The 20998-nt window shown below is 42.1% G+C and overlaps 1 protein-coding gene across 1 annotated transcript in view; it reads left to right on the forward strand.

Annotated features, from left to right (window-relative positions):
• The window catches only part of STK24 (serine/threonine kinase 24), a 94418-nt gene that overhangs the window by 72393 nt on the left and 1027 nt on the right, over positions 1-20998 (forward strand). The window contains exons 8-10 of the mRNA XM_082246161.1: positions 5188-5311; positions 8254-8322; positions 14783-14919. Coding sequence (XP_082102287.1) covers positions 5188-5311; positions 8254-8322; positions 14783-14919 — 330 coding nt within the window. The remainder of the gene's footprint in view (positions 1-5187; positions 5312-8253; positions 8323-14782; positions 14920-20998) is intronic.

The raw sequence follows: 20998 nt of genomic DNA on the forward strand, positions 1-20998 counted from the left end.
GAATTGTTTGTGGTCTTTGTGCCATTTCTCTCTCACCCTCTTTTTGAGCAATAATGTGTAAGCCCAAAGCAAACAGTCCTTTACATTTGCTGGATCAGTTACGAGATCATTTGTGATTCATTGCTACGGGATAGACTCTAATTACTCTATGTATTGCCTTATTGAATATGCCTGGTAGAGTTAAAGTAGTTCCAAAGGCTGAAGATTTTTTTTACCCTAATGCTTAATTCTTTCTCTGCATTGAGTTAGAAAAGCACCTGAGTGCAGCTCCCCCGTTTTTTGTCTTTTTGTGTATTGCACGCACACACACAAACACACACAAACACACACACACACACACGTGTATACAGATAATACAGAACACAACATGAATTTGTATCTGATGACCATGCATAATAGCAGGACTGCTTTGTACTCACATTTCTGTTATAAACAACATGAATGTCTGTTAGATGCAGCATGCCATGCCGCACACTTACTGGTCAGTTATCTTATAAAAACTTTATAAAAACTTTATTAAATTGGTAACACAGTGACATTAGCCGCTTTAAGACCGGAAGATTTTGCTGCTTAACCACTTAAAGAGGTTGTAAACTCGATCAAAAATTATTTTTTTTTTTTTACAACCTGCAAGAGAAAGACATAATGAGCTAGTATGTATCGCATACTAGCTCATTATGAAATACTTACCTTAGAACGAGCCCCCGCCGTGCCGCTCTCTTACCTGTATGACGAGCGACATGTTCAGTCGCCCGTCTTCCGGGATCGCGGCATCCGGCCATCTGATTGGCCGGAGCCGCGGTGACGTCACTCCCGCGCACGCGCGCGGGAGCCGACGGTCACGGCACGGGGCTCTGAAGGAACGGCACGATCAGCCGTTCCTTCAGAGCGCATGCGCCAGTGACGTCACTGGCTGCATTAAAGGTAAATATCTCCTAAACCGTACATGTTTAGGAGATATTTACAGTACCTATAGGTAAGCCTTATCATAGGCTTACCTATAGGTACAAGTGTCAGAGGAGGGTTTACTTCCTCTTTAAGCCCCGGAGGATTTGGCTGCTAAACGACCAGGGGGTATTTTGCGATTCGGCACTGCGTAACTTTAACGGACAATTGCGCGGTCGTGCGACGCTGTACCTAAACAAATTTGACATCCTTTTTTTCCCACAAACAGAGCTTTCTTTTGGTGGTATTTGATCACCTGTGCGATTTTTACTTTTTGCGCTATAAACAAAAAAAGAGCGTCAATTTTGCAAAAATAACAATATTTTTCACATTTTTTTATATGAAATTCCCCCCAAAAAAATGTAAAAATCTAAATTTTTTTAACATTTTCAGCCAATTTGTTTTATGCTACATATGTTTGGTAAAAAAAATAGCAAAAAGCGTATTTTTATTGGTTTGCGCAAAAGTTATCGCGTTTACTAACAAAGGGAAAGATTTTTGTCATTTTTGTTGTTTTTTTTTTTTTAACGCGTAATGGCGGCGATCTGCAATTTTTTTGCGGTACTGCGACATTGTGGCGGACAGATCGGACCCTTGACTGACATTTTTGACACTTTTGGGGTTACCAGTGGCATTTCTACAGTAATCAGTGCTATACATATGCACTGTTACTGTAAAAATACACTGGTAGTGAAGGGGTTAACTTTATTTGAGAGGGAGGGGCTGTGTGTGTCCCTAGGGGCGTGCTTTCTACTGTGATTGGCTGTGGCTTGAGGTGTAAGGACACTGATCAACGGTTCTACATAGTAGAACTGAATGATCAGTGTTTTTACACCGAGGAGAATGACAGGTGGCTTGTTTACACAAGCCGTCTGACTTTCTCCCTCTCCCCCGACGATCGCCAAGTGACCGGCGGACATCGGGTCCGCCGGTCACACGCGCGGGGGGGGGGGGGTCCGTGACCGCGCGGGGGCGCGCGCTCGCTCCCCAGACCCTCCCAGGCTAGTGACGTTAATTAACGTCACTCTGCCTGGCCGGGGCTGACCGCCGCAGTAAATTTACTTGCGGCGGTCGGCAAGCGGTTAATGAGCAGGCCCTATTTTGCGATTCAGGACTGAGTTACTTTAACGGACAATTGCACGGTCGTGCGAAGCTGTACCCAATTGAGGTCTTTTTTTCCCCACAAACAGAGCTTTCTTTTGGTGGTATTTGATCACCTGTGCGATTTTTATTTTTTGCGCTATAAACAAAAAAAGAGTGACAATTTTGAAAAAAAAAAAAAACATATTTTTCACATTCTTCTATATAAAATTCCCCCCCAGAAATGTAAAAATCTAAATTTTTTTAACATTTTAGGCCAATTTGTTTTCTGCTACATATTTTTGGTAACAAAAATCGCAATAAGCGTATTTTGATTGGTTTGTGCAAAAGTTATTGCGTCTACTAACTACGGGAAAGATTTATGTCATTTTTATTTTAAAACATTTGCTAAAAATATGCACTGTTACTGTAATAATGACATTGGCAGGAAAAGGGTTAATACTATTGCATGGTCTCTGTGATCATCTGAGGGAGGACGGACAGCTGTGTTTACATCAGCCGTCCATCCTTCTCTGTCAGCAGGGAGAGATCGCCGGTGTCAGGCGGCAATAGGAGCCGCCTGACACTCGCACTGGCTTCCCCGCTGACAAGTGGGGGTGGGAGTGCGCCGGCAGGAGTGCGCGCTCTCGCCCCCTAGCTCCTTTCAGGTGAGCGCCGTACATGTACAGGGTTTTGCCTGGGAGAGCCAGCCTGCTGCAATACATCTGCGGCGGCTGGTCGTCAAGTGGTTAAAAAAGCAACAGCGCCTTGAAAAAGTATTCACACCCCTTGAAATGTTCCACATTTTGTCATGTTACAACCAAAAACGTAAATGTATTTTATTGGGATTTTATTTGATAGACCAACGCAAGTGGCACATAATTGTGTAGCTGAAGGAAAATTATAAATCTCTTTCAAATTTGTTTTACAAATATGTGAAAAGAGTGGCGTGCATTTGTAATCAACCCCCTGAGTCAATACTTTGTAGAACCACCGTTAGCTGCAATTACAGCTGCAAGTCATTTTGGTGATGTCTCTACCAGCTCTGCACATTTAGAGAGTGACATTTTTGTCCATTCCTCTCTGCAAAAGAGCTCAAGCTCTGTCAGATTGGATGGAGATCATCTGTAAACAGCAATTTTAAAGTCTTGCCACAGATTCTCAATTGGATTTAGGTCTTGACTTTAACTGAGCCATTCCACCACATGAATATGATTTGATCTAAACCATTCCATTGTAGCTCTGGCTGTATGTTTAGGGTCATTGTCCTGCTGGAAGGTGAACCTCTGTCCCAGTTTAAAGGCTTTTGCAGACTCTAACAAGTTTTTCTATTTTTGATTGCCCTGTATTTGGCTCCATCCATCTTCCCATCAACACTGACCAGCTTCCCATCTCCACAACATGCTGGCACCACCATGTTTCACCATGGGGAGGGTGTGTTCAGAGTGATGTGCAGTGTTAGTTTTCTATCACACATAGCGTTTTGCTTTTAGGCCAAAAAGTTCAGTTTTGGTCTCATCTGACAAGAGCACCTTCTTCCATATGTTTGCTGTGTCCCCCACATGGCGTCTCGCAAACTGCAAACGGGACTTCTTATGGCTTTCTACCAACAATGGCTTTCTTCTTGCCACACTTTCATAAAGGCCAGATTTGTGGAATGCATGACTAATATTTGTCCTGTGGACAGATTCTCCCACCTGAGCTGTGGATATCTGCAGCTCCTCCAGATCTGCTATGGACCTCTTGGCTGCTTCTCTGATTAATGCTCTCCTTCCCCGGCCTGTCCGTTTAGGTGGATGGCCATGTCTTGTTAGGTTTGCAGTTGTGCCATACTCTTTCCATTTTCGGATGATGGATTGAACGGTGCTCCGTGAGATGTTCAAAGCTTGGGATGTTTTTTTTTTAAAACCTAACCCTGCTTTAAATTTCTCTACACCTTTAGTCCTGACCTGTGTGGTGTGTTCCTTGGCCTTCATGATGCTGTTTGTTCACTAAGGTTCTCTAACAAACCTCTGAGGGCTTCACAAAACAGCTGTATTAAAATTACACACACGTGAACTCTATTTACTAATTAGGTGACTTCTGACGGCAATTGGTTCCACTAGATGTTAAGGGTATCAGAGTAAAGGGGGGTGAATACAAAAGAGTGCCACATTTTTGCGATATTTATTTATATAACATTATGAAAAGCATTTATAATTTTCCTTACACTTCATAATTATGTTCCACTTTGTGTTGGTCTATCACATAAAATCCTAATAAACATTTACGTTTTTGGTTGTAATATGATAATGTGAAACATTTCAAGGGGTATGAATACTTTTTCAAGGCACTGTAGCTCTCATTTACTGTATAGTTATTTTTCTATTTTGGTAAAGAGTCCTTGCTGAAATGACTTTAACACATCAACATATGCATTTCCATTTTATGCAGTAAAACAATGTTACTGCACTCCATTAAAGTGGTTGTAATTCTCAGACATGAAATATGAACAAAGCATATCCCTCTATGGTGTGTTAGTGTCATTTCTGTCTGCTGCCTTGTTCCACTATCAGCATGAATCCCTTCTGATGACTTTTTCTGACACCAAGGGAAAAAAGGTGGCAGAGGAGGGAGCTCCAGCTGATTGACATCCTCAGCTCTGTTCCTGTGTAGAGGGGTGTGTGTCCCTTCTCTCCAATCAGCTGTCAGAGCTCTTCTCACTGAGCTCTGCAGAGTGTAACTTTAGCTCTCCAGCCCTTTTTTTCTGAACTCTCAGACAAGTTTATAAATTCAATACTTTGAATGATGGTAGAGAAGAGAAGACTGCAGATGGACAGATACAACATATGTAAGAGGATTTGTTTCATCCTTGTGCATCACCTAAGGATAGTCCCTTTACTCGGTATATGTAGGGGTTTACAACCACTTTAAGATGAAATGTATGTATACGTACCCTCTGCATGATTTGAAACCAGGCATGCGTTCACCGTAGGCTTTCAGTGTGTTAAAGATGGCTAAGAAAGCAGAAAATATTCTTTGAGCAGCTACAACCAATTATCATATTCTCTTAAATGACTGCTTATACACAAATGCCCACACCAGATTTATAAAAGCATAAATCTACTGTTCTAATCTAGGATTTTTTTTTTTCCTTTTTTATTTTTTTCTATTTATACTAAGGGACAGCGATGAGGACATGTCAGGAGAACCTGATGTTAAGAATTGGAGTTTTACAATTCAAGAACCAAGCCTGAAGAAAATGGGGGAGGAAGCCATGCAGCTTGGAAACTCGGAAAAAAGTGATGTGAGTTAATTTATTGACACAAATGCATATACAGCGTGTGTATATGTATGTATGTGTGTGTGTGTATGTATGTATGTATGTGTATATATATATAATATGATATGTGTGTGTGTGTGTGTGTGTATATATATAATATGATATGTGTGTGTGTGTGTATATATATATATATATATATATATATATATATATATATATATATATATATATATATATATATATATATATAATATATATTTATTTATGATATAATTTTTTTTTATTTTTAATAAAGGGTAGAAAGTGACCTACCATTTCATGACAAACATAACAGGGGTGGGTAATGTGAGTGCCTGGAAAAAAAAAAACAACCCAATTGAAAATCCATTCCAAGAATGATAAGCTGGGGCTGTTTTCTGTCACCCATAGATATACTGGTTATTGCCTATATACAGCTGATATAAAAAGTCTACACACCCCTGTTAAAATATCAGGTTTATGTGATGTAAAAAAATGAGACAAAAAATAAATCATTTTGGAACTTTCTACCTTTTTAATGTGACCTATAAACTGTACAGCTCAATTAAAACAACCTGAAATCTTTAAGGGGGGGGGGGGGGAGAGAAAAAAAAAATGAAAATAATGTGGTTGCTTCCTGGGGATGTAGCTGTGTTTAGAATTAGGCAATCACATTTAAACTCATGTTAAATAGGGGTCAGTACACACCTGCCATAATTTGAAGTGCCTCAGATACATCCAAATGAGCAAAGGAATGGCTTCACCAGAAGAAGAATAACGTTTTTTAGAATGGCCCAGATCTGAATCTGATTTGAAAATCTGTGGGGTGATCTGAAGAGAGCTGTGCACAGATGCCGTCGCAATCTGACAGATTTAAAGTGTTTTTTTTTTTTTTTTTCAAAAGAGTGGGCAAATATTGCCAAGTCAAGATGTGCCAAGCTGATAGACTCATACCCAAAATACTAAGTGCTGTAATAAAATCAAAAGGTACTTCCAACAAATTTTTAGTTTAAGGGTGTGTACAGTTATGCAGCCATATTATTTTAGTCTTTTTTTTTTTTTCTTTATTTTTACTTCCCTCCCATTATAAAGATTACAGTTTATTGTTCAACTGAGTTGTACAGTTTATAGGTCACATTAAAGGTGGAAAAAGTTCTGAAATGATTTACCTTTTGTCTCATTTTTTTTTTTTTTTTACATCACAGAAACCTGACCTTTTAACAGGGATGTGTAGACTTTTTATATCCATTGTATACTGCCATCTGCAGTAGTAGGACACTAGGTATTTCATATTTTAAGTGAACCTGGCAGAACAACTGTTCCAGGGTCTTGTGTATGTGTATGATGTGGCATTGAATGCCGGCTCTCTAGTTTCCAGACTCTGCTGTAGTTCTTTGTAGGCTCTTCTCACTCAAGTGTTGGTCTGCAAACTAGTCCTCCAAAAAGGCTCTAACTAAACTTTTTTTTCTTGTTTCTTGAGTGCATCTTTTGGATCAGATCAGTAATCTCACATGGGGCAAGGTTACCTTCCTGCCTCAAACCAAGAAGTTGAAGAAGTGTCCAAAGTAACACGTTCTTCCTCCTTTATTCATAAGCGAGCAATCGGACTGTCACTTCTGGCCTTGACAAGTCACCTGAAAGGGCAGCCAATAGAGGGTGCAGCTTGGCAGCACCATGACAGTGGTGTACGTCAACCAACAAGGAGGAACAAGAGTGGCTGCAATGTCAGGTGGTTCCGGCTCCTACCAGAGTGTACGTTCCAGATGTGGATTATTGGCAGTCTGACTGGCCAAGTCGCTAGAGCCAGGATCAAGGAGAGTGGTCTCCCTCCAGAAGGCTAGTTTTGCCTGAGGTGGGAGAAACCAGATGTCAACCTAATGGTGTCTTGCTTCCACTGCAAGGTGCCAGAACTAAGAATCCTTGGTCAGGGAAGACCGATGCACAGGTGTCTCTGCTTTTCCTCTAAAAAAGGCCTCATTCAGATGGGCGTACTTAAGCATAAACCCGTGCAAGGGCCATGCCTGAGGTAGCCCTATTCATATCAATTGGGGTACATCCCCATGCAAGCAAATGCAAGTAAATGAGGCTTAAAGCTTCTACATTGGCTGTCCCGGAGTATCAAAGCTGAACTGAATACAGTCAGTCTGGTGTTGCTGGAAAAGCCTGGTTGATCTTGGTGCACAGATTTAGTATGGCTGGTAGGTGACTTCCGTGATGCTTTCTCCTCCTTTGTACAGACTTGCTGTCTCTGGGACCCATCTTCCTTTACAGTTGCTAGTTTTAACAGCCTGACTCCATGCTTTACCCAAGGCCCTCTTTCTTTGTTAAGGTGGGGTCCTCTTTTCACCTAAACAAGGATTTTTCCTCGAGCTATCCTAAACTAGTTCCTTGTAGGGCACTACTGTGGTGGAGGGGGGTGAAGGGGGGAAGAGGACACTACTGTGAGAGGGGGTGTGAAGGGGGGCAGAGGGCACTGCTGTGGGAGGTGATGTGAAGGGGGGCAAAGGGCACTACTGTGGGGGGGGGGGGGGGGTGTGAAGGGGGCAGAGGACACTACTGTGGAAAAGGGGGGGTAGTGAAGGATGGATGAGGACAGTACTGTGGGAGGTGATGTGAAGGGGGACTGTGGGCACAACTGTGACATACTATGTATTCTTCATGCTGTCTTTTTATTGGGAGCTTTTAATAAAAAAATTGTATAAAGGATGCTGCCTAAATCCTGGTGTTTCTGAGTATGGAACATATATGTGCAGTTCACTACCCCTCCCCCAAACTGATTTGACAAACTTTTCTTACAATTGGAGTCTGTTTTGAAGTGTATAAAAAAAAAAAAAGCCTTTACATTTCATTAACAATATTAGTAAGACGGAAATGTTACGTTAGAGGGCTACACACTATTGTATTTATATTTTATACATGTATATATATATTTTTTTTTTTTACACAAGGTGAAAGATATCCAGAAAAGGCCGCAATCCCAGTGCTTGTCTACAATTATGACACCTTTATTTAATGAGGTATGTAATGTGATCACTGCTATTAGCAAATAATGTGTACCTATTAATTTCTTGTTGTCCGATTGGGAAACCCACCACACCAGCTCCATGTGCATACGTTCTACTGGCTTGTGGCCTCTCAGGGGTGTTGGTTTGCTTTACAGTATCAATTTTTTCCTTTGCTAAAACAAGGACTGTCCTAGAAAAGTGAAGCTGTGAGTAAGTCTGTCCATACATGTGGTCATTGCTTCACTGGGAGTGGGTTCCTGAAGTTTAAATGCTCTAGCTGGGTCCATTTCTGACAGGTCTGAACTGTATAATTTAGAAGTACAGCAAACAAATGTAGATTGAAAATTAGATTTTTCCATTCTGTCCTTGAAAGTAACAGAAGGCACATTGATCCGGGCCAGATAGGTTCAGCGCACATACTGTAGTTGCTTGTATCTGCAATTGAGGCCTTAAACTTCCTGATTTCTCTGACTTATAATCCCCAATGTAAGTTTATCTTAATCCTAACTATACTTATTTTTTTTTATTTGGTAATGCACCTCTGAGCTGTATAGAGAAAAAAAAAATCATACTTTTTTTTTTTTTTTTTTACACTTATTGTAAGGTATTGCTTTTACTCACAATGGTCTATGTGTGGAGGGGTGTGTGTATGTATGTATGTATATGTGTGTGTGTGTGTGTGTGTGTGTGTATGTATGTATATAAAAAAAATGTGTGTGTATGTATGTATATATATATATATATATATATATATATATATATATATATGTGTGTGTGTGTATATATATATATATATATATAGCACAATTCCCAGCCGTTTTGCTGGATATGGGTCCCCCTGGGTAACCGGGTGCAACAAAAGTACCTTTGTGCATGTTTCTCCCAAGTGTGAGCTCGGAGACAATGACCAGTCCAGTATCTTTTGGGTTTTTGTATTTATTTGATAACTTGGATGGGAGAAGGAATGAGTTGGATACTCCTTTTGGCTCAACTATGCACAAGTGGCTAGGGACAATTAAAAAATGCAGATTTGGCATTGACTTGGCGCTGGCTAGATGCCGGTCAACGCCGGTTAACAGTGGCCTGCTGTCTGTTAACGCTGAACTGACTTCTGACTGCTTTCCTGAATGAAGAAGTCCTCTTTAAGCTCCCTTAAGCACTCCTTGCTGAGGTAGCTATATGTATACTCTGCTGCACTGCTGAACACTTCAGGGCCCACACCGGCGCCCCCTTTTACTTTCTTATCTTCAGGGCTTAGACACTGGCACCCCCTTTTCCTAAGCCTTCTCTACTGGGTAGCTGGATCCCTTTGACCTTCTGGAGTGGTCCCCTCTCCTAGGCAGACCCCTGGGCGGTTTCAAGTACTCACGACACTGTTTTGCCCCGAAACTCCTGCCCAGCAGCTCCACTCTGTCCACAGCACTCTGGATCCCTTCTCTGCAGCACAGCTCAACCTTAGTCCTCTAGGCCGACTACCCAGGTCACCTTCTCTAACAGGAGGAGAGACAGCCATCAGCCTCCTCCTGGGACTCTGTTTCCCGCCAAAGACACCCTGTCACATGCTCCCCTCAGACTTATAACTCATCCCAGGGTGCATTGCGGCAAACTCCGCCCACTGAGATAGCCATAAGCCCTGGTGTGCTATTGGCTAGGTTTCCTCCACTGTCCAATAAGAGCCCTCATTGGAAACAGTGGGGAGACTCCCTAGGCTCAACAGGTCACACCTGGAAACATGTGACAGCCTAACTAAATGATCAGGCCCCACTGATATGCAGACAGGGCCACCTATATGCTTTTTCCTAGGGCCCAACATCCTCTAGTGGGCCCTGTGCTCACTGCCGGGCACCTTGGAGCTTGATTGGCATTTTCCATTGAACACCAGCATTGGCAGGACCACCACTGGCGCCCTGTGCTTTTCACAGATGAGAGCAGGTTCACCCTGAGTACATGTGACAGACGTGAAAGGGTCTGGAGAAGCCGTGGAAAAGGCTAGGCTGCATGTAACATCGTTCAGCATGACCGGTTTGGTGGTGAGTCAGTGATGGTCTGGGGACGCATATCCATGGAAGGAGGCACAGACCTCCTACAGACTAGACAATGGCACCCTGACTGCCATTAGGTATCCAAATGAAATTCTTGGACCCATTGTCAGACCCTACGCCGGTGCAGTGGGTCCTGGGTTCCTCCTGGTGCAGGACAATGCCCGGCCTCATGTGGCATGAGTATGCAGCCAGTTCCTGGAAGACGAAGGAATTGATGCTATTGAATGGCCCCCACACTCGCCTGACCTAAATCCAATAGAACACCTCTGGGATATTGTTTTTTTCCATCCGACGCAGCTGGGTTGCACCTTAGTCTGCTCAGCAGCTCAGTGATGCCCTGGTCCAGATTTGGGAGGAAATACCCCAGGACACCATAGGTTGTCTCATTGGGAGCATGCCCCAACATTGTCAGGCTTATATACAAGCACGTGGGGGCCAGACAGACTACTGAGTACCATTTTGAGTTTCTGCAATGAAATTTCAGCAAAGTGGACTACCCTGCTGCATCTTTTTTTCACTTTGATTTTTGTGGTGTCTTTGAATTCAGCCCTCTGTAGGTTGATCATTTTCATTTCCATCAAACAATGTGGCATCCTTTTGTTCCTAACACTTTTTACCCAGTCCATGTCGGTATAGATATCCAGCATGAGATTTTTCCCCGTTGAGATCTGATGTGTTTTCAACAAAGTCGTCCTTAAAAATGTTTTGACCAGTGTGTGTGTGTGTGTGTGTGTGTGTGTGTGTGTGTGTGTGTGTGTGTGTGTATGTATATGTGTGTGTGTATATACACGGCTCCTGATCTTTTTAACCACTGGGTTATACTGCCCCATACAGGAATAGGACACTAATGACTAGTGACTGTCTAAATGCAGCCACTCCTTTGTAAAATGACACTTGAAGATAGTCTGCAAGTGTCATTGAGTAACGGTGTACTATCTCATTGTATTTCCTATTTTACTGACATGTACGAGGAGTTTTCAAAATGTTTCCACATTTTTATATATTGGAGATGGTGAGGGCGGGAGGAGTAGTAATTGGTTGGGTCTGAGAGTGTTATATGGCTAGTCTCTGGCAAGCCGGCTGACCTTTCAGTTTAGTATAAGAGTTGTCACATTGTGGTGAAGATGGCTGCAAAAAAAGTGAGGAAACTTTTTAAAGAACCCTCATAGATATTTACAACTTGTGTACATAACTATGAGTGATGTTTGACATCACTTTAAGAATCCTTACAAAAATTATTTTTTTTTATAATAAATTGTATTCTTACTTAACCCCCTTTTTAAACCCTGCATTAACTGTTATAATATAACTAATATTATTGGCAAACTTCCCTCGGTATTTTTCTGATGACTTTTTCTTATTATTTTGCCACATAACTACTTTTTTTTTTTTTACTTTTTACACTGTTCAAAAAAAAAATAAAAACAATTTTCATATTTACATCTTTTTGTTTAGAAAATCAAATAATTTTTGCAAAACAATACTACTAGACAGAGATCCTATGTATGTATTAGTTGGATATCTTAAGGTATGACAACGTACAAACAAGCCCATAGAAAAAGTTAAAAAAATTGCTCTAGTCCATAAGTAGTGGGCAGGTACAAGAACTGAATTACACACACTGACTCTTACCATCCAGAGTGGACCACTACATACAGTGGCCGAATACACTTGTTACAGAATCCAATCGATCGAACAGCAGCACTCTTCCACCTTTAAGCAGATTCCACTTCATATGGCCCTCAAACCTCGAATATAACATTCCAAAATTGATAGAAAGACACTTCATGGTGTAATACAGTCCGTATAAAATGTAAAAACCAGAAAACTGGAAACTAGGTTTTTTTTGGGGGGTTCTACAATATTGGGGGCAACCCCAAAAAAAACTAGTTTATTTTTTCAAACGAAAGGGTTTCTACCCCTGAAGGAAATGTGTCGTTTGTGAGCACAATTGTTTAAGAAATAGGAAGTACACCTCTTTTACATCTTATGTTTTAAAATCTTATGACATGAACTGTTCTTTGACTTGTTCTTCAAGAAATGCTGTATACATGATCACTTGCACTTTTCAGATTAGAATGAAGGAGCATCATGCTAATATATGAAAAAGGCTTCCCTAACCAAAGCCTTTCCAAGCATTATGATCAATATCATAATAGAAACCCTAAGGGTACATCTTTTATAGCCATTGATCAGTTCAGTGTCAACTGGAGAGGAAGTCACTTAACCACTTAAGCCCCGGAGGATTTGGATGCCCAAAGACCAAGCCCTATTTTGCGATGCGGACAATTGTGCGGTCGTGCGACGCTGTACCCAAATGATATTGACATCTTTTTTTCCCACAAACAGAGCTTTCTTTTGGTGGTATTTTGATCACCTGTGCGATTTTTACTTTTTGCGCTATAAACAAAAAAAGAGCGTCAATTTTGAAAAATAACAATATTTTTCACATTTTTTTTTTTATATGAAATTCCCCAAAAAAAAGATGTAAAAATCAAAATTTTTTAACATTTTAGGCCAATTTGTTTTCTGCTACATATGTTTGGTAAAAAAAATCACAATAAGCGTATTTTGATTGGTTTGCGCAAAAGTTATTGCGTTTACTAACTAAGGGAAAGATTGTTGTCATTTTTATTGTTTTTTTTTTTTTAACGTGTAATGGTGGCGATCTGCGTTTTTTTTTTTTTTTTTTTTTATGCGCGGACTTGTTAGGGAACGAGCAGGAGCGTGCCTCCGGCGGGGCACGCTCGCCCCCTAGAGGCTCTCAGGCAAGCGACGTAGCCCTACATCGGTTTGCCTGTACGGGGCTGACTGCTGCAGTAAATAGTCATGCGGCGGTCGGGAAGTGGTTAATAAGGAGAGAAATCTCCAGGTTAGAAACTAGATGGATCTATTACTTAGGATCATTTAGACTTAGGATCATTCAGACATTCTTAATATAGTAACATCTTCGTAAAGAATTCATGAATTTACCAGGCTGTCGTAAATTAACCTAAATTAGATTTGTTCTATACTCAGGCAATTATGTTCTATTTTTTTTTTTTTTTATAATATATTTTTATGGTCATTAGTATAGGAAATTCTTCACTTCATATTATACATTTTTTTAAGTTTTTTTGTATTTATGGTACTTATGTGGGATATGTATTGAAATTATTTTTTGGGTAAAATGTATTGAGTGTTTTCAACCACAAGATGGCGCCAACCATGCTCAGCTACTTATAGGAATGTTCTGTCCAATAATATAACTTTTTTGCTTTGTTATTATTGCAAATTGATTTTCAAGATCCTTGCATTTTATTGAGTTTAAATGTATATGTGTTTTCCAACTGGCCAGCTCTGTAACTATTTTTGAGCGACTGGAACTTTCTGATTTAAGTTCCGTTTTTTTTTCTATTTAATAATCTGCATATGCCGTGGGGCCGCCAGGATTTATTTTCCATGATTGGAACCTTTGATTTTAGGTTCCTGTTTCCAATTCCCTCAAGGACTGCTCTTTTTGGTCTGGAGCGGCATCACTTCCTGTTCTACTGGGACAAGCCGTTCCTGCTCTTGGAACACATGGGATATGGTCTATCTAATTCCGGCCCCTATCACATATAAGGAATCCAGTACGTGTGAGGCCACGCCCCTGATGACGTCGGTATGAAGAAACCAGTTGGGTAGGGCTAGATCACGTGACGTTGCCAAGCACAGAGGTTGGCCATCTTGTTGGTTGGAAACATTCCCCTGCGGATTATTGATGCACATGCGAGATTTTATCTTCACTTTGGTGAGTGAGTTTTCTGGATTTTAATACATTTTATACCGAACGTATTACACCATGAAGTGTCTTTCTATCGATGTTGGAATGTTATATCCATTGAGGGCCATGTGAAGTGGAATCTGCTGAAAGGTGGAAGAGTGCTGCTGTTCGATCGATTTGGATTCTGTAACAAGTGCATTCGACCACTGCATGTAGTGGTCCACTCTGGATGGTAAGAGTCAGTGTGTGTACATCTGACGGTGGAGGATATCTCTCAAGATTTACTATTTTGGACCCCACACCCATTGGACTCTTTCTGTTGAATTTTCCTGTCAAGGACATTCTGTTAGTTTTGCACTTTGCTACCTTTGTATGTTTTTATGGAAATATTCGCCACCAGTGAATTGTGTCTGCTGCTTTTCTATAAATTATCCTAATACTATAAGTGCAGGTCTATTGTTTTCTCAAGAACTGAGGTGGTTAAAGCCTGCCTATGCATTGAAAAGCAAAACGTATTGCTTTTCTAGGCATAGGCAGAGCGCAGGTTTGCTTTAAGTCAATCTGTGCACATGCATCTATTTCAAAAGGTAAGAAAGATTGTTGGCCTTCTGATATTTTACCCTATAGCGAATTGATTGTGTGTGTGTAAATAGTAATAGTGGTGGTCCTTTTGTTTTCCTATTAGTTAAAAGAGAGGAGTCAAGCATCCGGTGGCAATGTAGGGTCCATAGAGGAACTGAATGGCGCGATTTACTTAGCAGAAGAGGCCTGTCCAGGCATATCTGACTCAATGGTGGCAGAGCTTCTCATGAGACTTCGGAGGTAAAAATATAAACTATCATTCTAGAGAACATGGGGCATTTGAATTTGAAATGTGTGTGTGTGTGTGTGTGTGTGTGTGTATATATATATATATATATATATATATATATATATATATATATATATATATATATATATATATATATATATATATATATATATATATATATATATATATATATATATATATATATATATATATAGCGCTGTTTTTCAAGATGAGTTGACTCTGACTTTAGTCTGGGAACAAACCATAAGAACATAGCAAACAAAATCCATCATGCACACATCTCTTCAGATTAAATTTCCAGTTGTGCAATAGAAGCAAAGGAGGGCTGCAGTTGGCATTCAGGTTAGCATATGATAAGCTAAAATGATCATTTATATTGATGGTTTGGGCGTAAAACAGCTTGGATATACTGAATTCTGGAAGACGTACTGAATGTTTTTTTACTTCTGTTTAAACCTTAACGAAGACTCACAACCTGGCCACAAAAACATACACGTAGAAGCTGGGAACAGACCTAGCAAACTAACTAACTCCAAAGAGCCTAACTAACTCCAAAGAGCCTAAACAATGGCAGGGACAGACAACTTCTTTATCTGGATATTAACCACTTTCAGACCGGAGGATTTTCCCCCTTACTGACCAGGCCCTATTTTGCGATTCAGCACTGCGTTACTTAAAAGGACAATTGCGCGGTCGTGCGACGCTATACCTAAATAGAATTGACGTCCTTCCTTTCCCACAAATAGAGCTTTCTTTTGGTGCTGTTTGATCACCTGTTCGATTTTTTTTATTTTTGCACTATAAACAAAAAAAGAGCGAAAATTGTGCAAAAAAAAAAAAAAAATACACAATATTTTCTCTGTCGCTCATTGACAGACGCAGACTTCTTGATTAATATCAGTAGGGATATACTGCCCCCTACAGGAGTAGGACACTAGGCAGGAAAAGTTCTGGCCACACCTTATGGGCAGTTCCAGGGGGGGTCTCTCCCTGCTACAGGATGTCAGTTTTTTTTTTTTTTTTTTCTGCCTAGTCAGGAGTAAGGACCTAAGTTCCTTGCTGGGATCTCTGGTCCTGGCAAGCTTTTTTTAGATAAATCTTTTTTAGTTAGCTTTTTTTTTCTCCAGTTTGTTCCTGTGAGATCTTCAAGCAATTATGCTGGATCTGGGCGACGGGCTGAATGTTGAGATCCGGTGGTCACCCCAGCCGGCCTACGAGCGCGTGCAGGCCCTAGCTCCGCGCTGGGTCGGCCGCGACATAGTCCCGCTGGACGGGGACTGGCCTCGCGAGTTAAACGTCTCGCCAAGTCGCCTACGACCAGTTTGAATCTGAGTGGCGGCGTCCGTGTTGGCCGACAGCCCCCCCACCTCGGTGGAGAGGGGTTCTGTCAGGAGTTGGCGCCCGCCTGTCTGGGTTTTGGGGTGGACGCGGGCCCCTCCCTGGGATGGTCGGACCCTCATGATCCCGGGTTCCCCTCTGTCCTGTGATGCACCCCCCACCTATCTGCCCCCTCCTTCAATCTGGGTTACAGACCGCATATGGGGGCGGTGGGGTGCGCCGCCGGTGTTCCCCTAAACGATCGTGCGGGGGGGTTACTACCTGTGCCTTCAGGTCCATCCACCGATCGATCCGTCGGGGGTCCCCTTTTTGGCACTGCGGACCGCACGGGGCCGCCATTTTTCCGCGGACCGTGCGGGGCCGCCATTTTGTTGTAGCATACATGTGCTCTGCATGGAGGCGGCCATCTTGGTACACCCAGCTCGTCCTGCTTGAGAGCTGAGAAGCTGTAGTAATTAGGGATGTAACGATATCGAAGATATCGTGATATCGTATCGTCGTGGTCGTGTCTCGATATCGTCGTGGTTGGGCTACAATATTAAAAGGACAGGTGTCCTTCAAAAAGCAAGAGGAATAAACACAGTCCCGTGGAACAAATCATTGTTAACTACATAGACCAGAGTTTAAGGATTTTTTTTTACTGTGTTTTTTTTTTTTTTTCTTGCAATGTAGATATTTTGATCTTTCTGATGAAAAACGTGAACATAAGCTAAATGATAGGTCAGTGTTTTTTTTAAAGGCTTTTTGACTGACTATTTTATTTAAGTTTAAGTTATGTTCCTAAATACCAGTTTTAAAAGGCTGCCTTTATTTGCCTTGCACATTTAAACCTGACTTAACTTAATCTTTGTTTGCACTTAAAGTTCTGTCCCACTTGACAAAGCTACTAATGTAGCGAAACATGTCGTTGTGGCAATCGGGAGGCTCTGTAGAAGCGAGTAAATTCCGTCCTCCGCTTTCCCCGACCTCTAGGTGATTCCCTTGCCGGCTGCGTACGGACTTCCGGTCGACAGCGGTGACGTCATCCGCGTGCGACCTCCCGGTGCTCACAGCGGGCACTGGGTGAGCACAGCATGGGCTCCGGTCTAGGAAGCGGCCGCACACCGGACCGTGCGAGCCCCCATCTCCGCTTGGACCCGCTCCTCTCTTCTATCCACCTACGCTGCTTCTTTCCTCCAGCTGCTAGCCCCCTTCCCTCCCTTCGGGACCGACATCAGGGATTCCTGCTGCAGGCAGCGGTGACACACAGAGGCTTCATGGACTGGTAGGAGGATTGATTTTAAAATATTGCTTCACCATTGTGGATCTATGTAATAAACTTCTATCCAAGTCTCCTTTGGGGTTAATTGTCAGCAATATATACACTTGAGCGCCATCCTTCAATTTTTTTCTTTGTTTCTGTAGTTCATCCTTCCTCTGTCTTAAACAGACGTCTAACTGTACCAACTAAAGATGTTCCTTTTTATTAAAAGATTCTGCAGATAGAAGGTTTGAGTGTTTCTAAAAGCTCTGTTTACTTTTGCAGGCCCACCCCTGCAACCAGCTCTTGCTGCAATTTCAGAATGTCAAAGTGCAGCAAACTGGACTAGGGCTATGAACATGTTCCATGATTGTGGTTTACCAGTAATTACAGCAATTACCTTCTGCTCTGCTTTTTTGTGTGGATGCCCTAGAGAACATGCAAATTTCCAGAATTTGCCTTGTCTCCTTTCATGTGTACATAATCTTGTGGCTAAAAGCCTGGATAAGCTAAAGCTGCCAGGAAAAAAAAAGCCTTTTCAAGACCGACATCTTTTTGGGGAAGCACTTGACCAATTCATCAAAGATGCCACAGGATTGGTGGTGTTTATTCCTACAGTGGAAGTTTCTGGAACCCCTCTCTTCATGAGCCACTATCGCTTCCAAGGCATTTATTCCCTTCCTTTCGGAGTAAGACTTTCCACAAAGCCTTCAACCCAATAAGGGGCACCCTCCCCACCAATGCCTAAGAGTGGGGGGGGGGGGGGGTTTGCATAAGTTTTCTCTCTCTCTCTGGGTCACAGACATCCTTGACCTGTGGGTTCAATCAGTGGTGTCAAAGGGGTACAAAATAGAGTTCATAACGCTACCCCCTTATTGCTTTCTTTCAAAATCGACCATAAAATGTTCTATGGACAGATAGATTTGCAGAATGTTCTGGCACTTCTCTTTTCCCAGGGGGTAGTTGTGCCAGTACCCCCACAAGATGGGTATAAAGGATTCCATTCAAACCTGTTCATGGTACCAAAGCCCAACTGGACTTAAAATTCCTCAACAAATACCTTCAAATACAAAATTGTGCTTTGAATCCGCAAGGTTGGTAATGGTCTCCCTGAGACAGCGTGAAAACCTGGCATTTGTAGACCTCTGCATATCCCCATTTATCTAGCTCATCAGCGATTCTTGCATTTGCTGTGGCAAACAGCAATTTCTAGTTTGTCACACTGCTCTTTGGCCTATCCTCTGCTCCCAGATTATTCACAAAGGTCCTAGAACCTATGGGATCCAGGTCACAGGTTGTCTGCATGACTTTCTCCTGAAGGATTTATTTCCCTTACAGCAATCTGCAAATACCCACAGGGCACTCCAGATGTTCCAGGCCTTCAGTTGGGTAATCAGTTGGATGTCCACGGTCACAATCTGAGATCAAAAATACATCCCACAATATGTTATTGACATCAAAAAAAGACATCTCTCCATCCCAACAATTTTTTGACCTGGAACAAGCATGCTCCCGTCCAGCCAAAGAAAGAATTCACTAATTTGGTGGATCTACAGCCCAAACTTGGCAATAGAGAAATCTTTCCTTCCTTAGAGATGTCAGTCTTTTAATAATAGGAAGTAGTGCTCCAGTCCCTCATGGTCAAAGAAACATCAGTGCTCCCCAACCTTTTTATTGCAGCGGACCGGTCAACGTTTGATCATGTTACCGCGGCCCGGTCGCGGCAAACTATGCAGAGCGGTTTTGGTGTGTGGGAATCACCTGTCCTGATAAATCCATATTTCAAGTAGGACTCATGGTATTGTCTGTCAAAAGTTACATGTTTCTTTGATGTTGAAGGCCCTTCTTCTGTCTCTTCACTGGGCCTTTTCTTTTTCCCAAGGAAACTTTCTAACGACGTCTGTTTCGTACTAATTTTTGCTCATTTGTGGGTTAAATTTGAGCAAACACAATATACACGTACACCAAGCACTGTTAAACATAAGAAAGTACCGGTGAACAGAGAGAAGAGCAATACACACCTTCTCTTTACCAAAGCTACAACGCCACACCGCTTGCAGCCGCTCAGCTCCAGACGTCACCTAAAACCGCCCCGATATCATGATATTTTGCGCATGGGCGGTATTGGTGTGGCTTTAGGTGACATCTCTCAGCTCCCAGTTAACTTCTCGTCCATGGAAAGTCGCACAAACCCGAGAGAAATACACCACAGTAAATAAAATGGAAATAATTTAAAGTTCCTTGGGCGGCCCGGTACCATTTTATCCACGGACCGATACCGGTCCGCGGCCCGGGGACCACTGCCTTAGATGACCTCTTACAAAGTTGCCTTTCTGGTTGCTGTCACATCTGCCAGAGGTGTCTCTGAGTGGGCGTCTCTCTTGTTAAGAGCTATTCTTCATCCTTCATAATGACAAGGTGGGCTTATGCTCAAGATCACCCTTTCTTCTTAAGGTGGCATCAGTCTTTTAAATATTTTAAAAAAACATTAGGTCCGCTGGTCACACGCACGGGGATGTGCAGGAGCGCGCCCCCGGCGGCGCGCGCTCGCCCCCTAGAGCCTCACAGGCTAGCGGCGTAGTCCTACGTCGCTTTGCCTGCGAGGGGCTGACTGCCGCAGTAAATATACTGTGGGCGGTCGGCAAGTGGTTAATACTTTACTGTGCTGCACGATTAAGCGAAAATTATTTTGACTGACCTGTAAATTCTATATCTTGGAGTACAGTACAGGCCATCCTCCCTTCTTTTCCTTGTTTACTATGCATTGCTTTCTACAAAGCCGAGGACTTACGGAGTGGGGTAGAGGTATAGGTGAGGTGCTTAAGGGGACTGTCTGGGAAAGCTTTATCAGTGTCCAGTCACCTGAAGGTATGGGCCTATAACCAACAGTCTATGAATATTCACCCTGTGTCCCGTTACTCAACTCCAAGATATAAGATTTACAGACAAGTTTAAAATCCCCCCCCCCAGAGATTCTTCTTTAGGACTCATGCACAAGCCGTGCTTTTTTGTGCTCTTTTGCGTGTTTTTATCTAGTGTTTTTTTTTTTTTTCACAAACCCTCCTCTCACCCCTTTTTCACTCCCTAAAAGATGCAAGAAAAATGTAAAGAGTAATACTTAGCTTATTATATTTTTAAATATCCATCTATATATATAGTTTCCAGCGGAGGCTGCTCTACACTTTGACCTTGTGTTCTGACCGACTCATGACCAGCTCTCAAGAGCACATGCAGTCTGATGAACAATAGAAGGCAGGGCCACCAGGAACTTCATGTACTGCACAGGGCTTCCAAAGAATAGTCAGTATTTTCTTAACCACTGTAAACGCTTAGGTGTCTTTTCTGCTCAAAAACTCTTCCCAGAACGTGAGTTTGGTGGGTTTTTTTTTCTGCCAGTAAGCTGATATGCCTGTAATTTCCTGAAAAAGCCATAGTGTGCATGGACACATTGCCCAACATGGAAGAGCGTTTCCAAAAATGAGAGCTCAAAG

Source organism: Pelophylax lessonae (assembly GCF_965119305.1).
Source record: "Pelophylax lessonae genome assembly, chromosome: 2".
NCBI classification, from domain to species: domain Eukaryota; kingdom Metazoa; phylum Chordata; class Amphibia; order Anura; family Ranidae; genus Pelophylax; species Pelophylax lessonae.